The sequence below is a fragment of the Telopea speciosissima genome, chromosome 10 (assembly GCF_018873765.1).
Source record: "Telopea speciosissima isolate NSW1024214 ecotype Mountain lineage chromosome 10, Tspe_v1, whole genome shotgun sequence".
Taxonomy (NCBI): Eukaryota; Viridiplantae; Streptophyta; class Magnoliopsida; order Proteales; family Proteaceae; genus Telopea; species Telopea speciosissima.
The window spans coordinates 36,076,191-36,099,330 of record NC_057925.1 but is presented as its reverse complement, the minus strand read 5'-3'; the positions used below and the strand labels follow the sequence as shown (position 1 = coordinate 36,099,330).

General features: G+C 36.9%; 2 protein-coding genes across 2 annotated transcripts; one reads left to right on the top strand and one right to left on the bottom strand.

Annotated features, from left to right (window-relative positions):
* The first annotated feature begins 1,188 nt into the window (after nucleotides 1-1,188).
* On the top strand, nucleotides 1,189-1,868 carry LOC122642741 (thioredoxin H2-like). Its single transcript, XM_043836318.1, has 3 exons — nucleotides 1,189-1,317; nucleotides 1,434-1,529; nucleotides 1,628-1,868. The coding sequence occupies exons 1-3, from the start codon at nucleotides 1,204-1,206 to the stop codon at nucleotides 1,778-1,780; spliced, it is 363 nt and encodes a 120-aa protein (XP_043692253.1). The 5' UTR covers nucleotides 1,189-1,203; the 3' UTR covers nucleotides 1,781-1,868.
* An 8,713-nt stretch (nucleotides 1,869-10,581) lies between these two features.
* On the bottom strand, nucleotides 10,582-17,759 carry LOC122643517 (protein FAR1-RELATED SEQUENCE 5-like). The gene is made up of 4 exons (XM_043837132.1): nucleotides 17,726-17,759; nucleotides 14,408-14,531; nucleotides 11,472-12,053; nucleotides 10,582-11,260 (listed from the first exon to the last, which is right to left on the bottom strand). Exons 1-4 carry the CDS (start codon nucleotides 17,757-17,759, stop codon nucleotides 10,582-10,584), a joined length of 1,419 nt encoding a protein of 472 aa, XP_043693067.1.
* Nucleotides 17,760-23,140: the final 5,381 nt, after the last annotated feature.

Below are 23,140 nucleotides of genomic sequence, written 5' to 3'. Positions count from 1 at the left end.
ATACCATGCCTGCCCAAGATAAGCCCGAATGCCTAAACGGTCGGACAAGGTGCAACCTATAAAATTGGTGAGACCCGGATAGGCCCGACTGAGCCCAACCGGTTGACACTCCTATAATGCCGAACCAATCTTCTCTCAAAGTAAAATAAAACAAAAAAACCAAAAAAACACAAAAAAACACCCTCTTTGCTTCACCTTCCATGTTTCTCCCCTTTTAGTAAAAAAAAAAAAACAATACCAATCGATGGCCGTGTGGATGGTCAGGTGGTGTGAGAGAAAATAGGAAAGAGAGAGAGATTGACTGTGAAAGGGATTTGTGAGAGATAAATTAGGAGGTTAGAGGATTTTTTCCCTCTAAGGTTCCCTCACCCATACGGTTGTGAGGTTTTCTTTACGGATGTTTGATATATGTCAGCGACAAATCCAACAGCTGGCTTTTTAAAAATTAAGTTATTTATATACGTATGACTCTCTCTCTCTCTCTCCTCTCTCCACTCTTTCCTCAAAACCACTCTGATCTTCTCTCTCCTCTCTCCACGTAAGCAGTTTCCCAACTAAAGAGTAACTCTCACGTTTCCTCTTCCCAGTTCTCGTCTCTCTCCTCTCTTTATACAATTTCCAAAAAGAAACGAAGAGCGACGCCGAGAGAAACTCCGGTGAAGTCAATGGCTGTTATCCTTCTTTCTCCATCCATCCGTCCTTGGTGGTTCCATAAACAATATTCCATCCTCCACTGTTTGGTTCTTCGATTCTCGATTCAATCGATGGGAAATCGGGCCCAAAATGCATGCGGTAGGGAATTCGCCGCCGCTGATGTTCTCAATGGGAAAATTTATGTCATGGGAGATTGTTTGGTGGATTCCTGGGCTCGATCTACTAATTGGGCGGAAGTGTACCGATTGAGCTCGATTTGGGGTGGAGGGGGGGAGCTGCTGTTGTTGATGGGGTTTTGTTAGGTGGGTCGTTAGTCGTGATTCGTGAAGGGTTGGAGTGGAACACGCCATTCTTCATCAAAGGCAAGAAGAACGAAGGGGGGAAAAGTTTCCATGTTCTCCTCCTCACTCTATCAATTCCTAATCTTGAAAGGGCAACTGGGCTAAGCTGATAATCTCTACCCATCAATCCAATCGTAATTTCGATTTTTTTCAGTTTCTTCTTCTTCTGCAAATCGAAATTCGAAGAGAGATGGGATCGAATATTTCCATGGTGCGGAGCACTTCCACCGATGGCTCGTCGCAGCCGTCTTGCATTATTTCATTCCATTCCATGGCACGATGGAAGGCTCACTTTGATGCTTACAGTGCTTCCTCCAATCTGGTAAACCCCTTTAACCAACCATTACATTTTCTCTCTCTCTCTCTCTCGATTAGGGTTTGGATCTTCCTCTTCTAAAGAATCAAGATTAAATTGTTTTTGGTTTTTTGGTGGTGAAGCTGGTGATTGATTTCTCGGCAACATGGTGTGGCCCCTGCAAATTAATCGAACCAGCGATCGTTGAGATGGCTAACAAATACACTGATGAATTAGTGGTATTGTATCGTATTCAAATCCAATCCATTCAATTTCACAAGTAATTGATTGAATTGAATGAAGTAATTATTCTATTATGGTTTGTTTCTATGAACAGGATGTGGCACAGGAATTTGGAGTGCAGGCGATGCCAACCTTCATTCTGATTAAAGAAGGGAAAGAAGTGGACAAGGTTGTAGGTGCCAAAAAGGATGAACTCGAGAAGAAGATCATCAAGCACCGCCCTTCTGCTCTCACCTCCACCATTTGATCATCTTTTCTCATATTCTCATAGTTATTGGGTTTCCCTTCAAATGTTGATCAGGGTAGAATAAAGCTATGATGGGTTCTTAGGGGTGGTAGTAGTTTTGAAGGTTTAGTTTCTTTGAAGTTCATAATAGGGATGTGGAGCTTGGAGCGAAATTACAGCTTCTATGTCCAATCTTCATTTTCCTTTTATGTGTCTGGTCATCTACTCTACTTTGGACTGCTACTAAACCAGTTTTTCATTGGAATAGCACTAGCATTTTGATAAATAAAAAAAAAAGAAATAAAGAATATTCATATCAAATCAATTCTCCATTTGTGGAATTTTTATCCTGCCCTGTGTATCTTTAAAGTGCATTAGAGAACCCCTCCCTTTAAAGTGTTATCCTCTCAAGTGTAGTGACCACTGTCCCCACCCTCTTTTGAAGATTATCGCTGTTGTTGAAGATATAGAAATTAAAGCAACCTGAACCTACCCAGCATGGATCAGTCACTCTAGATCGATCGGAATAGGGATTTGGCTCAGCCAATTCGATTCTTGAAATCTTGTGTGAGGGTCATGTTCTGTTCTAAGTAGGGTCATAAACGAACATTTGTAAATTCGAATTCGGTTCACATCCATATTCATTTAAGGGCATCTGTATCCATTTAGAGATATCCGAAAAAACTCGAATACTCTGGAAAAATATTTATCAAATCCAAATAGATATCCAACTAGTAATCTTGGTTTATGTAGCCAGATAAAATAAGTCCTGAGAATAATAACTGAGATTTAAGAGAGTAGGTAAGTTAAAATGTTTCAAGGTTTCACCACTGGCTTCATTCACAGTAACATCAAATTTAAACCAAGTACTCACAACGAAAAATGAGAGAATGAAAAATAAAACCACAATTCTCCTCCAAAAGCAAAAAAAAAATAATGATATGGGATAGCTAAGTTAAAAATCTTCAAAACACAACCGTTTCTCCTTCTTTCCTATTCCTAGCCATCATTTCAGCAGTCTTTAACCATTCCATAACTGCAAGCCTGCCACAAACAAATGATTACAATCAGCATTTTCCTTAGATGTCTAAACAGCCCTAAGAGACAATGTATTTAATTGGAGCAGAGAAATTAAATCTACCTATCTTATGTTTGCTAAACATTCAGATTAGGAAATAAGTTCATTGACGAAGCTTGTTTTTCTGAAGGTATGGAAGACTGGGAGGCAAATAGATCAACATTCGCCTACACATGAAGCAATAAAATATAAACAAAAAATTGGCAAGGAATTATCTTACAATGAGTATATAATTAAATTATCAAAGCAATACCTGAGAAATAGAGACTTGAGAGGAATTTATACAGTCCATAGAATAATCAAATGAACTCTGTGCCTATGCATAAAATGTCGCTCAGTTAACCACAAAAACTAAATCACATAATTTAACTTTATTAAATAAAAAAATGAATAGAAAGTACCTGAGATGCAACTGTTTTTTTTTATTTCTTTCTCTTTTTTGGTTTTTCTATACAACTTTTAATTCTTTTACTTGGGTTGGAGCCCGACTTCTTCTTCCTCTCTTTCTTTTTAAGCCCTTTCACTATATATAAATTTAAATCCTCACTTGATTCTTCTTCATTTAAGTTTGGGGCTTGCCGAGAAAGATTTTCTAATTGTTTACACAAATCACTAGCAACATTGTTCACCAATGCATATCCCTCAATTGAATTGGATGCTTGTGTAGCAATCTTTACTAGTTTAGAACAAAGAATCCTATAACGTTGTGTAAAATCCAAATTAACATCTTCCTCAACTTCTTTTCCACTGATTTCTTCCACTACCATTTTTCTTGCCCCACGTGTCCATTTATTCAAAATGTATGCTTCAGGAATAACCTTGATATCTAATCTTTCCATAATCTTCATAACATGACAACATAGGATGCCAAATGACTCAAATTTCTTGTAGCTACATTTAAATATTTACTCAGATGGATTACACTAAACTTTATATCCCACCCCAGCTGCATTAAGAACACCAACAACATACTTTTGGATGGTATTACTTTCATCTTTCTCTTTTATGTAGCACATACCAAATGATTCATATTCATCGTGAAATAAGCCTAATATCAAAGGAGTGTATACTTTTGATGCATGTACCATTATGGGTGTGTGCTTATATGCGTTCTTTGGCAGCTTATTTCTTGAATCAAACTCAGCCTTCAATTCATTAGCACGCTTATCATTCACTACCTGCTCAAAATGCTTAAAAAATTGTACAATATCTAAAGTACACTTTGTATAATCCTTCAAGTCTACATTTATGCTTTCACTTAGCTGTGTATTCCGCATACCTCTTGTAAATGTATTCTTCATATAACATCTGGCCCACTTATGTTTAAGCCCATAAATACGATCCAACCATGAACCATTTTCAACCTGATAGTCGAACCTTAGTTGTTCCCACGCATTCTCAAATTGTTCTTCCTTATCATATTGATATTTGCATTTTTTCAGATCTGATAGGAAGCTTGACCCATCCTTCATTAAGTTACCTAGATGCTTAATCCCATTCTGCATCAAATGCCAAGTACACAGACCAGGACATGTTTCAAGAAATACTTTTGAAATTGCATTTGCCATTGCAGCTTCTTGATCTGTAAAAATTGTTATAGGGTTCTTTTTTCCATGACTTTCCAAGAAAGTCTCAAACGACCATTTGAATGATTCAACCGTCTCATCGTATAAAAAAGCTACCCCAAATATAACAACTCCTTTGTGATGATTAAATCCACAAAAAATACCAAAAGGCCTATTCTCCTTGTTTGTACAAAAGATTGTATCAAACGTCATAACATCATCAAAAAGCGCATAATCTATTATCATTCTCGGATCGGCCCAAAAGATATTAGTTATCTGCTCTTCTGTATCCAACTGCAATCTGTAAGTAAAAGAGGGATTGAGCCTGGTTTGTTTCACAAAATACCGTTACAAACTCCCCTGTTCATCATACTTTAAATCACGCTACCGTTTAGTACGGAGATAATTGTAATGATCGGCCCGGGTATAACCAAGGCTCTGTCTCCCACCTGCCTGGTTGCCCATGAACTCGAAAAAGGGCTTAGGTCTAATTCCAAAATTATCAGCCAACTCAATTTCAGAGGCATATACATCTGAAATGATCCGTTGTGACCGCATCATGTGGGTGGTAGATGCTAAATGAAGCTCATGATTATGCTCCTCAACAAAATCTTGGCATTCGTATTTATCAGTTTTCAAAAGAATTATTCCCATACGAGCAGCACAATTAGTTCTCGTCTCTGTTCGAGAGTTACTTGCATCATCAACACGCTTGTCTTTTGGCCGAATACCTTGTTTATTACAAATAAATCTCCTCGAAGGCGTCACATTTTTATCCTGCTTGCTCTTATTTATATAGTCTTTTTTGACACTAAAACCCAATCTTCTGCCGTAACTGTTATAGAACTCATATGCTTCATTGTCGTGATCAAACTGTATGTCGATGAAAGGCTTATCCGGTGTATCTATTGGATTATCCATAACCCACCTAAAGAGTAGCAAAGTATAGAAAAATGACAATGATAATTCTCAAAATTAGAGATTCATAAACACACATGAAACCTAAGAAATAGACAATACAACTAAGAGTAAGAATATAAAAACCATAGATGTAATGAAACAAGAAACAACAGTATTATTTGTCAATCTTACTGTTGAACCATCACAAGGTTACAAGCAGGTCTATAGCCTATTCTAGATCTCCAACACTCAATCTTCAAACTATCCCATAACCAAATCAAGCCCAATTTCCAAAATCATGCTAACTTAACTCCAGCCAGACTCTACTCATTTTGCAGATTTTTTTTAAAGGAAAATTTATAATATTTCATTGGGGTCATTGGACCAATTTAAAATAAATTTGTCATCACTTATGAGAGGGCAAAGATGCTGGAAGATTTCATTCTTCTTGCTCCTCCTCCACTAAATTCATCGCTTTGTCTTTCTGTGATTTGAATCTCTCTAAAATATCAAAAAACTGCTACATAGGCAATCCATCAACCTCTGTGTACTTCTTACAACACAAGGACTTCCCTGCTGTAGCTGTTGGGACTAGTCTATTATTTAGCCAGAATCCCAACCTCCACTTCTGTATTTCCTAATTAGCTTCATTGTTTGACAACTGTACATTAGCAACAGCTCTTTGATGCTTTATGATTGCTCTTGTTAGGAAGTCTTTGAAAGTACCATGTTACAGATGATGGTCACAGAAACAAGTTTGTTTTTTTTGGAGGAGGTGGGCAAGTAAGAAAACCATTATCATTCCCTTCCAAGAACAAAATACTTTCACTATTCTTATCATAACTTTTACAAAGATCACTTACAGCAGATAGTATTCAACTTTATACTAATTCAGGGTAGTTTTCAAGGCTTCTCAGACTTGGATTCTCTTTGTGGAAAATAGATCAACTACATTCCATTAGATATAGAAAATAAAGATAGAACATGGCAAGTTTAGATGGTTTGGCATCACTCCTACATTTAGCAGAAGAGAGGAATCTTAGTAACTCTAGAGAAATAAAGCAACGTAGATTGGGACTCCAACCCCCCCCCCCCCCCCCAAAAAAAAAATCTCTCAAACATAAAATTGATTTTCTATTAACTACAACTCTGAGAATAGCCATGTGGAGGGTATACATAATGGCAAAAATGTGGAGGGTATCACATTCAAGCACCTGGATTATAAATAGAGACCCTCTAAAGAACATGATTGAGCCTTCAACAATAGCCCCCATAACAGAGTGAAGTAAAGAACATATGTTTCCTTTATTATATGCCTCTTTCATTAATTAAAAAAAAAAAAAAAAAAACCACTGTACACTATCACATGTGACAGGTCTCTGCAATTGTAGGAATGAGTGCAGTTTTTTGAGAAAAGAAGGAAAGAGATTTGTTAGTTCTGTGGGTCTTGAACAGTTGAAGAGAATAAGTGAGTTGGGTCGTGGAGGAGAAGGGAAACCAGATGAAAGTATAAAATGGAATTGGGTTTATAGTTTTTCAAAAGAGAGTATAAAATATTCGTACCATCAGCACAAATTCTACAGAGACATGAAAAGAGACAAACCTGGTTCGCAATGGGGTGGAGAGCAAAAAAATCTTGAAGCGCAATTAAAACCCAAAACTCGATCAATCTTCATTACCCATCAATGCACCCATTGGCCACCTCTTTGTTCTTCCCGTCTCTCTCTCTCTCTCTCGGCTTCGCTCTTCTTGATTTTTTTTTTTTTGGTGGAAGCTCTTCTTGATTTTTGAAAATGGTATAAAGAGAAGAGAGAAACGAGAGCGGGAAAGAGCAGAAGTGAGAGTTACTCTTTTGTTGGGAAACTGCTTACGTGGAGAGAGGAGAGAGAAGACCAGAGTGGTTTTGAGGAAAGAATGGAGAGAGGAGAGAAAGGGAGTCACACGTATATAAATAACTTAATTTTTGGAAAGCCAGCCGTTGGATGTGTCACTGGCACATGTCGAACATCCATAAAAGGAACCTCACAACCGTATGGGTGAGGGAACCTTAGAGGAAAAAAATCCGAACGAGGAACACTTTCAATGTATAATTTTATAATTTAGAATCTTTATCCTCAATTGGGTTGCAGCCAGTGGTTGCTGGTATTTAGAATTTGAAGTTTCAGGTTGAATTTCTTTTATTAAATTTTTGTTACCCAATGAACTACTTGTTGAAGCCTCGAGTATTTCTTGCTAGCTGCTGCTGCTACTTCACCAAATGTGTTTATCTTAAAATTCTGTATAATTGGAAGTCTTAACCTTTTCTTGGCTCAGTTACACAAATTCTCCATTTGAATGATAAACTTACACATTGGCAGGAGGGTGGGTACATATGACTGGGTTCAAAATTCCCATTCTAGGTTTAAAGACATTATTTTCTACAATGGAAAAGTGTATGGTATTACTTGCCAATTTGATCTTATGATTGTGGAGTTTGGCCCTCTTCATCCAACAGTAACAAGTTGTAACATTGTTTTTCCAGTGAAAGAGAAACTTAACTTTCCACATCCTTGTTGATTTTCAAAGTGTATGTCCAGTAAAATTAATGTGGATATGCTTTCCTTTCCACATCCTTGTTGATTTTCATTGCTTACTTTGTTTGCAGCTTGTTTATGACAAGGATACATTCACACCAGATGATCGCATGGGAGAGGTTGAGATTGACATCCAACCCTTGGTCAGTGCTTCCAAAGTTCATGAGAATTCCACCATCCCTGAGTACATTGAGCGCAGAAAATGTATAGCTAACAAAAACAATGGCTTGGTAAAGGACAGCATTATCAGCCTAGTATATGGAAGGGTAAAGCAAGACATCACAATCAAGCTGCAGCACGTCGAGCGTGGAGTGTTAGAGATTGAGCTTGAATGTGTTCCTCCTAGTCAATGAGGCCAGATTTATTATTATGTAAATTCAAATGCACAAAGAGTTGTTTCTATAATGCCAACAACACACTAGAATTTGCATCACTGGATTCATTTTGGGAAGATCATTCAACCCTACAATTGTGTGCCATTGAATCAGATATATTTGTTTGTATTCATAATTCTTCAATTAGCTTATTGGCTTTGAATATTATCAATTAAATAGAAACTCTTTTTTTTTTATCCCTTGTAAGCAAGGTTGAAAGCCTCAACATCATAGTCACATGGTTCTGTTTCAAGAGGAACTAAATGAGTAATACGAATTGGTTGATAGGCAATGAACACCCAAGCCATAGTGAAATTGCTTATGTTTTTTTTTTATTAGAGTGTTGAAAGGAAGGACAAAATCTTAGGACCAATTTTCTTTTAGGTTTTATTGTTCCCTCTTCCCATAATCAAGTTAGTCTAATGCACGTATTATTAAAGTTTAGGAGCTCTTACTCTCTCTTATTGTTCTTCTGATTTTCTCTTTTAATCAGTATATCAAGTTAACTACTTCATATTTATCATTTCAATTTTTTTTTTTAATTAGATTGCTGAGTGGAAGGATAGCATCTCAAAAGCAATTTTTTTTTTTTTTTTTTTTTTTATTGTTCCTTCTTCCATAATCAGGTACGTATAATGCAAAATAATTATAGGTATTCATCTTCCTTAAATTGAAGATGGATATGTATTTTTGACCATATGTATGCACTTAAATTTAATGGAATGTATTCCCTACTTGGCTGTGATCTATTGCTATACGTTTTGCTTGGTTAAAGTAACATATAACCACTTAGACCCATTGATTTTTCTGTAAGACTCCATCAAGAAGGGAAACAATATTGGTTTATAGATCATAGTGCCAGCAGAGAAAATGAATTGAATCTACTGTGCCAGCAGAGAAAATGAATTTACACTACCAAGCACCAACCAAAATGGTGGAAGCATAGTACAAAAAGTGATATATATTGGCAATTGGTTAATGTAGCTAGATAAAATAAGTCCTGAGAATAATAACTGAGATTTAAGAGAGTAGGTAAGTTAAAATGTTTTAAGGTTTCACCACTGGCTTCATTCACAGTAACATTAAAGCTCCACCAAGTACTCACAACAAAAAATGAGAGGATGAAAAATAAAACCACAATTCTCCTCCAGAAGCAAGAAAAAAAATAATGATATGGGGTAGCTAAGTTAAAAAGCTTCAAAACACAACAGTCTCTCCTTCTTTCCTATTCCTAGCCATCATTTCAGCAGTCTTTAACCATTCCATAACTGCAAGCCTGCCACAAACAAATGATTACAATCAGCATTTTCCTTAGATATATAAACAGCCCTAAGAGACAATGTATTTAATTGGAGGAGAGAAATTAAATCTACCTATCTTATGTCAGCTAAACATTCAGATCAGGAAATAAGTTCATTGACGAAGCTTGTTTTTCTGAAGGTATGGAAGACTAGGAGGTAAATAGATCAACACTCGCCTACACATGAAGCAATAAAATATAAACAAAAAATTGGCAAGGAATTATCCTACAATGAGTATATAATTAAATTATCAAAGCAATACCTGAGAAATAGAGACTTGAGAGGAATTTATACAGTCCATAGAATAATCAAATGAACTCTATGCCTATGCATAAAATGTCGCTCAGTTAACCACAAAAACTGAATCGCATAATTTAACTTTATTAAATAAAAAAAGGAATAGAAAGTACCTAAGATGCAACCGTTTTTTTTAATTTCTTTCACTTTTTTGGTTTTTCTATACAACTTTTAATTCTTTTACTTGGGTTAGAGCCCGGCTTCTTCTTCCTCTCTTTCTTTTTAAGCCCTTTCACTATATATAGATTTAAATCCTCAGTTGATTCTTCTTCATTTAAGTTTGGGGCTTGCCGAGAAAGATTTTCTAATTGTTTACACAAATCACTAGCAATATTGTTCACCAATGTATATCCCTCAGCTAAATTGGATGCTTGTGTAGCAATCTTTACTAGTTTAGGACAAAGAATCCTATCACGTTATGTAAAATCCAAATTAACATCTTCCTTAACTTCTTTTCCACTGATATCTTCCACTATCATTTTTCTTGCCCCACGTGTCCATCTATTTAAAATGTATGCTTCAGGAATAACCTTGATATCTAATCTTTCCATAATCTTCATAACATGACAACATAGGATGCCAAATGACTCAAATTTCTTGCAGCTACATTCAAATATATACTCAGATGGATTACACTCAACTTTATATCCCACCCCAGCTGAATTAAGAACACCAATAACATACTTTTAGACGGTATTACTTTCATCTTTCTCTTTTATGTAGCACATACCAAATTATTCATATTCATCATGAAATAAGTCGAATTTCAAAGGAGTGTATACTTTTGATGCATGTACCATTATGGGTGTGTGCTTATATGCGTTCTTTGGCAGCTTATTTCTTGAATCAAACTTAGCCTTCAATTCATTAGCATGCTTATCATTCACTACCAGCTCAAAATGCTTAAAAAATTGTACAATATCTAAAGTACACTTTGTATAATCCTTCAAGTCTGCATTTATGCTTTCACTTAGCTGTGTACTCCGCATACCTCCTGTAAATGTATTCTTCATATAACATCTGGCCCACTTATGTTTAAGCCCAAAAATGCGATCCAACCATGGACCATTTTCAACCTGATAGTCGAATCTTAGTTGTTCCCACGAATTCTCAAATTGTTCTTCCTCACCATATTGATATATGCATTTTTTCAGATCTGATAGAAAGCTTGATCCGTCTTTCATTAAGTTACCTAGATGCTTAATCCCATTCTGCATCAAATGCCAAGTACACAGACCATGACATGTTTCAGGCAACACTTTTGAAATTGCACTTGCCAGTGCAGCATCTTGATCTGTAAAAATTGTTATAGGCTTCTTTTTTTCATGACTTTCCAAGAAAGTCTCAAGCAACCATTTGAATGATTCAACCGTCTCATCATATAAAAGAGCTGCCCCAAATATAACAACTCCTCTGTGATGATTAAATTCACAAAAAAATATCAAAAGGCCTATTATCCTTGTTTGTACAAAAGGTTGTATCAAACGTCACAACATCACTAAAAAATGCATAATCTATTATCATTCTAGGATCGGCCCAAAAGATATTAGTTATCTGCTCTTTTGTATCCAACTGCAAGCTGTAAGTAAAAGAGGGATTGAGCCTGGTTTGTTTCACAAAATACCGTAACAAACTCCCCGGTTCACCATACTTTAAATCACGCTGATGTTTAGTACGGAGATAATTGTAATGATCGGCTCGGGTATAACCAAGGCTCTGTCTCCCACCTGCCTGGTTGCCCATGAACTCAAAAAAGGGCTTAGGTCTAATTCCAGAATTATCAGCCAACTCAATTTCAGAGGCATGTACATCTGAAATGATCCGTTGTGACCGCATCATGTGGGTGGTAGATGCTAAATGAAGCTCATGATTATGCTCCTCAACAAAATCTTGGCATTCGTATTTTCCAATTTTCAAAAGAATTATTCCCATACGAGCAGCACAATTAGTTCTCGTCTCTGCTCGAGAGTTACTTGCATCATCAACACGCTTGTCTTTTGACCGAATACCTTGTTTACTACAAACAAATCTCCTCGAAGTTGTCACATTTTTATCCTTCTTGCTCTTATTTATGTAGTCTTTTCTGACACTAAAACCCAATCTTCCTCTGTAACTGTTATAGAACTCATATGCTTCATTGTCTTGATCAAACTGCATGCCGATGAAAGGCTTTTCCGCTGTATCTATTGGATTATCCATAACCCACCTAAAGAGTAGCAAAGTATAGAAAAACAACAATGATAATTCTCAAAATTAGAGATTCATAAACACACATGAAACCTAAGAAATAGACAATACAACTAAGAGTAAGAATATAAAAACCATAGATGTAATGAAACAAGAAACAACAGTATTATTTATCAAAAATATATATATATATTTCCTAGTTCTTAGTTGCAGACTTTTCCTGAACTAGATTCAATGAAGCCCAAAAATTGACTTTCTTCTTGGCCCTTCTAGCTATGTTCTTTCATGCTAAATGTTGCAAGTTGTTGCAGCCAGAATGAGATGCCATAGTTTTAACACAATGTCTATAAGAGTGATTTTTCCCACTTTGACAGTGCTGATCCTGTTCATCATCTGGAATCAACACCCATTTCATGAAACAATATAACCAGTGAGTGATTTAAGTTCTCTTCAATTTTCATTTTCTTCCAAATCTCACCTTCCACTCTATGTGAAGGTTCCCTAGTCTTAAGGAACTCACATAATTAGGGAACCTTCATGTGGTCAACTATAAAAGAACTCACAATTCAAGAGTGCCATTATTTTTTATTGCCTGGGTAACTTGCCCCCACAAAGTTAACATACCACAAAAACTAAATGGATAGCTGCACATTTTCCAATTCAAATATCAGCAGCAACAACACAACATTGTCGTACCATAAATTGTTAGTCTCTTAAGGAAAGCCTTTCAAATTTAAGAGCTTGCTAATAATTAATCAAGGGGATTGAGACAAACTTTTGAAAAGGTCAATATGATCCATGCCACAACTCAAAATAAAATGTCGCCATAGTTACTCTTATTGGAACAATCAAAGTGCTCAGATTTGAGTGAAAATATATTGTTTGTTATCCAAGACTCTGATCATGACATCCTTTATCCACTAGCAAAACCATAGTCACTTATGGGTATACAAAATGGCAAAATTGTGGAGGGTATCACATTCAAGCACCTGGATTATAAACAGAGACCCTCTAAAGAACATGATTGAGCCTTTAACAATAGCACCCATAACAGAGTGAAGTAAAGAACATATGTTTCCTTTATTGTATGCCTCTTTCATTAATTAAAAAAAAATTAAAAAGCAAAAAAAAAACCATTGTACAGTATCCCCTTAACCAAACATGTGACAGGTCTCTGCAATCGTAGGAATGAGTACAGCTTTTTGAGAAAAGAAGGAAGGAGATTTGTTAGTTCTGTGGGTCTTGAACAGTTGAAGAGAATAAGTGAGTTGGGTCGTGGAGGAGAAGGGAAACCAGATGAAAGTATAAAATGGAATTGGGTTTATAGTTTTTGAAAAGAACGTATAAAATATTCGCACCGTCAGCACAAATTCAACAGAGACATGAAAAGAGACAAACCTAGTTCGCAATGGGGGGGAGAGCAAAAAAATCTTGAAGTGCAATTAAAACCCAAAACTCCATCAATCTTCATTACCCATCAATGCACCCATTGGCCACCTCTTTGTTGTTCCCGTCTCTCTCTCTCGGCTTCGCTCTTTGTTGATTTTTGAAAATGGTATAAAGAGAGGAGAGAGACGAGAGCGGGAAAGAGGAGACGTGAGAGTTACTCTTTATTTAAGAAACTGTTTATGTGGAGAGAGGAGCGAGAAGAACAGAGTGGTTTTGAGGAAAGAGTGGACAGAGGAAAGAGAGAGAGTCAAACGTATATAAATAACTTAATTTTTGAAAAGCCAGTCGTTGGATTTGTTGCTGACACATGTCGAACATCCGTAAAAGGAACCTCACAACCGTATGGGTGAGGGAACCTTAGAGGAAAAAATCCCAAAGTTAACTCGGCTGAATTCTTCAACCATGTAACTTGGCATTTGGCGGTCCAATTAGACATGTATTCTCCACTTTGACCAAAATGCCCCTAAACCTTAAAAAATGACAAAAAGTACCCGAGTAGCACTGTTCTTGGAATAAAATGACAGTAAATAATACGTTAAAATGAGGTATAAAATATGTCTAACAAATACCCCTGTATTCCACACTAAATCCTAAGGATCGACACTTTGTTGTGTCATGTTTAACAGAGTGGCAGCGGAAGGAAATGCTATCATAGGTAATTATTCAATTTCGAAAGCTAATGATATCATATAGGTAAGATTTATATTATTTCATCATTCACAACACTTAAGGTTCCAAAATAACATATATAAGATATAAAGAAATTTAAAGTGTACCATCCTTAATTACATCAACTTCATAAACATCCTCAAAATAAAGAACAGTATCCATGGCTATTGGGCCTCTAGCCCAAACTAATGTGCTCTGTAAGCACAACCATCACATGTATAATTGGCTCCATGATCCTCCTCGCCTGGAACTCACAAGGCCCCATACACATCTCCACCTTGGTACTCCTGTTCGACCTCAATAGGTTCAACCACATTTGCATCCATATCTAAAAAGAGAGGTCCCTCGAGGGATGAGTTCCAACTAAGCCTAAGAGCAACTAAACCATACACGAAAACACCATATAATAATGATGCATATTCACACAATGCAAGAATGCTTTTTTAGATTTTCCCCCTAAGCAACATGTTCTAAGTCTAGGAAAAGTGTTACTATGACACTCAAGTAGCAGGGCATGCCCGACACCTATACCCCTATCGGTAAGGGTTACAACACTGGGTACCTAATGACCTAAACAACATGTTTCTAATGCAATGCAAGAGTATGCCCATGTATAATCTAGAGGCTGAGTCCATAATGCCAAACCCGGTGGCCTGGCTATCCTCTCGTCCCCTCTAGTTTACACATAAGCATACAAGTGTGTCGGGTGTGATACCAAAAACATAGTCGGCCGGTCACATTCCGATCAAAACCCATGGCACATACATACACACATCTTAGTCACTCATTTCCACTCATCATTTACATTTGCAATTCTTGGAAATCACAAGTCTGGCGCCCACTCACGGCACTTGGATTCCATCAATAACATTCATCACATATTCACATAATCAACACGTTCATCATTTCGCATTTGATAAACATCATCAATAATCAATACTCATTCAACATTTACGGTGATTCTATAATCATTATCATCTCCTAGTCTTCTAGCATTCAAAATGATAAATGTAATCCACTTTTACCATGATCGATTATGCATCATAATTTCGAAATAGGCATAACATGCATTAAAATTTCCATATCAACATATTAGATAGCATACACATGCATGAATGGCATTCCACACACAAAAACAATCCATAAATTAAGTTCAAATGTCTAATCCACTCACAATCATCGTAACATATGTCTTTGGTTTTTGTGTATGTGTATGCTCTTGCAACCTAAGTAGGTCACCATAAAAAGTCACAAAATAGGTGTATAACAAGTGAGAGAAGGTCTGGGTTCAATCCCCAAAGTCAAATCTCATTTTATAGCATGATTTGGTCTCTGCAGACTGTCCTGCGGATCATGGTGGATCCGGACAACATGATCCGCTCAGCTCATTTATGCTATGTTTTGGCTTGGATCGAACCCAACTTTGGCCTAAGGCCATAGAGCCTACAGGGGATCATTAGGGAAGTGTTCTCAAAATCCCAAGTTGCTAATTAGAGTATGCATTCAAACCAATTAGGATCTTAATCAAGGGATTTGTGCTTCAACACCCAAAATCCTATAATTAGAGGTTTTACAATGGGGTTTCATGGCAACTAAGCCATTGGGCTGTGAATGGATCATCTCTGGTTACCAATTGATGCTTTTAGCATCTAATTAGATGAATAAATCATTTAGAATAGGAAGTCCTTGGGTTTGGGCATGAATTAGACAGCTATTACTTAGAATCTATAAGGGCTTGCTTAGAAATTAAGTAGAGGTGATGGCTTACAATGGGGTTCAGCCTAGGACAACAAGAGTGTGAGCTACTAAGCTGGATTAGAGCTCCAATCCACCTCTTCAATGAGCTCCAAGTCCAAGGTGAGTGTATAACTAGCTGGGGGAGTGATTGTGAGCTCAAGGTTAGCTCAAATGGAGGTTGGGATCCTCCCTTCCTTCTCTTTCTTTCCCTCTTTATCCCTTCAAGCTCAGCTCGATCTCCACGTTTTCTTTCTTCTCTAGGGTTTGGAAATGAAAGAAATGAGGAGAGAGCTAGGGTTTTGGCTTAGTTTAGCTAAGTGACTTAGGGTGTGTTTGGTTGGAGGATTTTGTAAGGTCCAAAATGGGTTTAAAACACATTAGAGTCCAAATAGATCTTAGGTTAAGTGTCCAAAGCCATAGGCACCCATAATAATGTACCTACAGACTATGGAATGGGGTTTGGCAGTACTAGTGTGCATGTCCTAGATTCCATAATGATGGTGTTGATTAGTGGTGGGTTGGTACATAATAATTAATTATTATGTTAGGGTATAATTGGAATTTGTTAATTAATTAATTATTTATTTAATTTATTGGATATGGTGCAATTTATTATTTATCCATTAAATATAAAATAATTAATTAATTAAACTATTAATTCCCTATTAGATTATGCTTCTTCTCCAATTAGAACCCATCAGGTTTAAACAGGTTCAAGTCAATGAGGAGAGAGAGAGTGTCAAACTCTCACTGGGATTTTTCCAAATAGGGCTTTAAAAGCCCTATCTATTTAAACACCTAAAACATGGAGGGGGAGAGGTTTTTTCTAGCCTTGGACGGTTTGGGGGCTCCCCCTCTCTCCCACGTTTTTGGCTCTCTTACTCTCTCTCTCTCTCTTGATCTCTTCTCTCTCCTTCTTCATGCTCTCTCTAGTTTTTGAGAGTTAGGGTTTTGAAAATCCGAATTTGTGCTTAAAGATCTGAAGAGATTATTGGATTGATTTGGAGAACCTTGACTGCACCATTGGAGGTTCAGATCTGTTTACCTGGTGTGCTCGTTGGAGGAAGAACCATTATCTATTGTGCTCATCAGGTTAGTAAATTTCTGTTATTTCCTCTTGTTTCTATTATATGACTATTCATGGGATGTGAAAGAAACCCAAATCGATCTCTTTCCATTGTGCATTCGGGTATAGGATGGATCCCTCTTTCCATGGGATGGAAAAGAGATGAAATTTCTCTCTTGGGGATCCCATAATTTTGTGGGACAAGTAAGAGATGGATTGGGTAATGGTTTATCATACCATATCCTAATTGGGTCATGGTAGGGCACCCATGGGCGACCATGGGCAACCCTAAAATTTATGTAGGGCGCCCTAGGACAACCCAAACTTTTCAATATTTGTGGACCTAGCTTGATGCATGAGTACAACGATCCCATGGACTGCTATTTGACTAACAGAGATACCACTCAATATATCACATTGCTCCAACCTTATAGAAATCAGTTTAGGTAACAATAATATTGTGGGGGAAATTCCAGTAGAACTTGGTGTTGGGTATATTCTATACCCTTTTATATGTTCTAATATAAGTCTACTTGAATAAGGAATCGGGCTGAGGTGGGTCCCAATGGATAGAGCCCATCTAACCTAAAACCCTAATCTTTCCTATAAATACTAGCTGGAGGTAGCATCCTATTTATTCCAAACTTGATATGCAGGATATATTGCTTTAAGAAACCTTGTGCTTAAACCCTAAACCCTAACACTTGGCATCTTGTCGAAGATTCAATTCCTTTCTTTCCATAACAACATATTGACAAGACAAATCTCACCTTCCATTGGGAATCTTTCATCCCTTGATACCATTTTCGCTTCAAACAATGATTTAAGTGGAAGTATTCCAGATGCCCCTAGACATTTGACAAGAGTAACATTTCTCTTGCTTACTGTAAATAAGTTGTTTGGTACTATCCCTCCCACTATATATAATTTATCCTCACTTGGTCTTTTTGATGTTGTGGATAATCAACTTCAAGGGATTCTTCCACCAAATTTAGGCATCAATCTACCTAATCTATGGGAGTTTAAAGTTGCAGCAAACCAGTTTCATGGATCAATTCCAATTTTTGTTTCCAATTTATCTAAACTCGAAGAACTTTTAATTGCCATAAACAGTTTTACTGGGAAAGTGGATATTCATTTTGGAGGCATACCAAAACTCACTTGGCTTTCATTGTTTGCAAATCATTTGGGAAGTGGTGGGGCCGATCGATGACCTGAATTTTATCAACACATTGACCAACTATAGTAGTTTAACACATTTGGACATTGTTGAAAATCAATTTGGTGGCATGCTACCCAATTTCATGGCAAACTTATCTATCCAACTCATAGAGCTCTATTAGTCAATAAATCAAATGTCTAGAGATATCCCAGTGGGGATAGGGAATCTTGAAACCTTACAATCCTTGGGCCTATCTGGTAACTTACTAGAAGGAAGTATTCCGACTTCAATTGAGAGACTTAAAATGCTAAATTTACTTGATTTATATGGGAACAAATTCACAGGGCCAATCCCTTCTTCTCTTGGAAACTTGATACAATTAATTTATCTCTATCTAGGAGGTAATCGCTTGCAAGGAAAAATACCTTCAAGTCTTAGAAAATGCAAATATTTGTCACTTGGACCTTTCTAGTAATAGTTTCAATAGTATCATCCCCAAAGAGATATTTGATCATTCCACGTTGATAAAACTAAATTTGAGTAGAAATTATTTCTTTAGTTCTCTATCTTTGGAAGTGGGTTGACTAATCAATCTCAAAATCCTAGATGTTTCTAAGAATATGTTGTCTAAGGAAGTCCCTAGCACCCTCGGTACTTGTGCAAGCCTGGAGCACCATTTTATGGATGATAACTTATTTCAAGGATCTATACCATCGTCTTTGAGTTCTCTAAGAGGTCTTCAAGATTTAGATCTTTTACACAACAACTTCTCTGGTTTTATCCCAAAATATTTGGGTACAGTTAAGTTTTTACAAAACTTAATTTTATCATATAATCATTGGATGGTGAGGTATCAGTAGATGGAGTCTTTCAAAATTTGAGTGCAATTTCAGTCATTGCAAACAAGAAGCTTGGTGGAGGTATACCAGAACTTCATTCGCCATTATGCCAAACTCTAAAGTCAAAGAAAGATGCCAGGCCTCGTGTTTTCAAGCTGATAGTTATCATATGTGGTTGTGAGGACTCTTTATGTTTAATTTTTATGATATTGTTTTTCATTATCTACCGAAAAAGAAAAGAAAAGAAAGAATCCACTTTATGTTTTATAGGGGATCGTCATTTTAAGATCTCTTATGCCCAACTCCTTAAAGCTATAGATGGATTTTCTTCAGCAAATTTGATTGGAATTGGGAGTTTTGGTTGTGTACGGAGGAGTTCTCAATCATGGGGAAACTATTGTTGCAGTAAAGGTCCTCAACATTAGACAAAGAGGTGCTTCCAAGAGTTTCAAGATTGAATGTGATTCTCTTAGAAACATCCGACATAATCTTGTAAGAATCCTAATATCTTGCTCAAGTATAGATTTTCAAGGCTTTAATATACAAGTTCATGCCCGGTAGGAATTTGGATAGGTGGTCACATCCACATACAAATGTCATACAAGATGAAAAAAGGCATTTAAACCTCGTTCAAAGATTGAATAAGGCCATTGATATGGCAACAGCATTGGATTATCTTCACCACCATTGTCATATGCAAATTATTCACTATGATCTAAAGCCAAGCAATTTTCTTCTCGATGGTGATTTGATTGCACATTTGGGTGATTTTAGGATATCAAGAATTCTTTCAAAAGCCACAAGTAGATCTCAAAATCACATGAGCTCAATCAGAATATAGGGATCTTTTGGATACATTGCACCAGGTAATACACTTCTTTTATTAATCTAGCTATGGTCGAAAATCACCAGCGGTTGAGTTTTGGTTATGAAGATGTTGCTACACAAGCAATGAGAGTAGGCATATAGTCATAAATTAACCCTTCTTTATATCAGATATAATCCTATTCCTAAATTTTTTTACTTAAAATTTTTCCTTTCCATGATTAGATTTGGATTGTGGAGACTCTTACACCAATGAGTGCAACACTAAGTAGCAAAATCTAAGAAGCAGACCACATTTGGAGCTCTGCCCAACCAAGGATTTCATGGAGGAGAAGAGGATTGAGCTACTTCCAACTCTGGAACACTCCCCCTTGCCATTCCAATCGATCCCCACTGTAAGCAACCCCTTTCCTTCCTTGTTTCTATTGATTTTACTTAGGTTTAGGTGGTTGATTTGTTAATCTTGGTCCAGACCATAGGGCTTCTTGCTCTAATCGAATTAACCCTTCAATTGAATGCTAGAAGCATCAATTGCTAACCCTAATTTACTAATTCCCAGCCCCTTAGCCTAACCACCTTGAAACAACCATTGAAGCACCTTGAAATTGGGGATTTCTTAGCTTAGAACCTAATTCTATGTTAAACCCCTAATTGGGAAGGGATCCAATGATCATTCGCAACTCTAGTAGGTTAGAATTACCCCCCCTTGAAGTCCCTGATGTTTCCTTGGACATTGACCATCCACAGCTTGAACCATTGCTAAAATACAGCAAAAATGGCCTAAGTAGTCAATGTCTGCGGACGATGCAGACATCGTCCGTAGCTCCTTCATCAAGAATGAAATCTTGCAGGCAATTGGGGTTTGCCTACACATATCGCAGGCCTACGGATGATGGACTCCACAGACTGCATGCATAGTCCATGGGGGCTTATTTCCTGCTGTTTCGAGGGTTTGACTTAGGGTTCGACCCCGAACCTTTTCCTAGCTAATGTACACCTGTAACTTGACTGTTTAGGGTAATTTCCACTTGTTGTGCAGGCGTACGCGTGTACAGGAATCCAAGATCATTTAGTTTATGATGAATTGTGAGTGGATTAGATACTTGACTTAATTTCGGAGTGTTTCTCCCGCGTGTCCTGTAAATGTGATTCATGCATATGTTGTACTTATGTGACTAATATGCCTTTGATGCTTTACTCAATATGAAAGTTAGTGTAGGTAATTGGAGTCTATATAACTGCTAGTTAGGGTTAGTTTTGCTAGGTTGTCGATCATTTGAATGATAGACACTTAGGAATGTTTATGATTATACTTGAATTGTTAAAGATGGATTGTGATTGTGAATATGTGATTATGTGATGAAATATGTGTTTGATGGGATCCAAGTGTCGTAATTGGGTGTAGGACTTGGGATTGTCATGTGTTGTTTATAGATATGTTCATATAGGACTTGCATTATTAATTGTAAAGGCTGCATTAGGATGGAAACGGGTTTGTGATCGACCGACTGTGACTTTGGTATCACACTCGTGTATTCTCATATGTGTATTTGTAGACTAGAGGGGCGAGAGGATAGCCGGGCCAACTATAATTTAGCACTATGGACTCGACCTCTATCATATACATATACATACCTTTCATGCATATAGCTTGTATGCTGGTTAGGATGAAGATATCCCAGTGCTATGACCCTAACCGACAGGGGTTAGGTGTCGAACAACCCACGGGTGCGTCCCGCCGAGAAATTTGGGCATCGACCGTATTTTTTGACCGAACGCCAGGACAAGGTTTGTCAAGGGGGTTTACGAACAATCTCAGGGAGGAGTCGGTACCACAGGCTCCCATCACAACTCGGGTTTGACATCATTGGGCTCCACCATTTTCGGGACCAAGGATGCTACCTAGGGTATTGTAGTAGCACTATACCTGGACTTAGATTGATATGTCAGGTGGAAAATCAACTAAAGCATTCATGCATCATACGATTGTGCATCATGTATAATTATTCTTGCTTGTATGATCTAATTGCTCACTAGGCTTAATGAAGCTCATCCCTTGAGGGTCCCTCTTTTTAGATTTTAATGCAGGTGATGAGGTGGCGACGGATATGGATCCTTCCTATCCGTACACAGATGGGCTTGATGTTTGGAGTGCTCCCAGAGAGGAGGAGCACAGTTCGGACTGTCCTTGTGAGGCTTGTGCTTATGGAAAACAGTACTCTATTTCAGTTTTGGAATTGTAATTAAGTACAATTTTGATGTCTTTGGATATTTTGTATATTTGTATATTTAATCTTACAATGGTTGTTAAACTTTGAATGATGGAATAAACTGCCACCTATATATGTAATTATCACTTTCTAGCTTCCGCACTTTGTTTCTCTAATATGTATCTTTTGTTATATCGCTTCCCTTGGTACTCTAATCATATATTAAATATTCAGTTAGTGATCAGTTGATCCTGCTATTGGTGTAGGGTACAGGGAGTATCCTAGTCACACTGCCTAAATGTAGGGAGTGGGGTGTGACATTACACCTACTTTCGAATGATAGAAAAAGAAAAAGAATAAAAGGGAAAATATAATTTTCAATGGAGATATGTATATATATTTAGAGGAAAACATTTATTTATTAGAACTTTGGAGCTTATCTTGGGCTCACAGTCTCCTTCGGGATCACTTCATTTGCCCATGCATTATCCTTTTGATTTGAGGAACCTTGTTTCTAATAGCTTAGAAACTGTATTTTTATGTACTACCCACTGTTTCAAAAAATTGGAATTGGACCGATGGAATAAGTCTATTTGGATCGGAATTGACTATGATCAATTTCGATTTTGGATATTCTAGAGGGGCCAATTCTAGGGTTTTTGGGACCAAATCGCTGGGTTTTCAGATCTAAGGGACTGATTCTAGGTTTTTTTTTTATTAATTCCAATTCGATTTAAATCAAAGTCGACAGAGACCGATTTGACCCAGATTCGAAGTTTAAAATCCTTGGTCCCACCTGTAAATTGATTTATCAATCTGGCAAGCTTCATGCTAACACTGGTTATTCTTCACAAGGAGATCTAGAGTGCCTATTTATAATATTTATAATATGCTCTATTATGGCAATTGGAACATAATAAATGGATCCATAATTTTTTACAATGTTTGCAAAGAAAATTATTTTGATAAAAGTAATTATTTATTTGCTTATTAGTGAGTTCAATTTAGAAGAATTTTGAAACAGTTTTTCAACTCTTAGATTCACTTTGTAGGGCATAATACTCATGTGACACTACAACAACAATAACAACAACTCAGCCTTATCTCAAGTAAGATTAATAAAAGAAGAAGAAAAGAACATAACAACAA

Coding starts and splice junctions, on each gene's coding strand:
- LOC122642741 (XM_043836318.1), top strand. CDS start 1,204: ATGGTGCGGAGCACTTCCACCGATGGCTCGTCGCAGCCGTCTTGCATT. Junction 1,318..1,433: donor ACAGTGCTTCCTCCAATCTG/GTAAACCCCTTT, acceptor TTGGTGGTGAAG/CTGGTGATTGATTTCTCGGC. Junction 1,530..1,627: donor AATACACTGATGAATTAGTG/GTATTGTATCGT, acceptor TTCTATGAACAG/GATGTGGCACAGGAATTTGG.
- LOC122643517 (XM_043837132.1), bottom strand. CDS start 17,759: ATGGTATCAAGGGATGAAAGATTCCCAATGGAAG. Junction 12,054..14,407: donor GGAGATGTGTATGGGGCCTT/GTGAGTTCCAGG, acceptor GCTACTCTTTAG/GTGGGTTATGGATAATCCAA. Junction 11,261..11,471: donor GAACCGGGGAGTTTGTTACG/GTATTTTGTGAA, acceptor TAATCATCACAG/AGGAGTTGTTATATTTGGGG.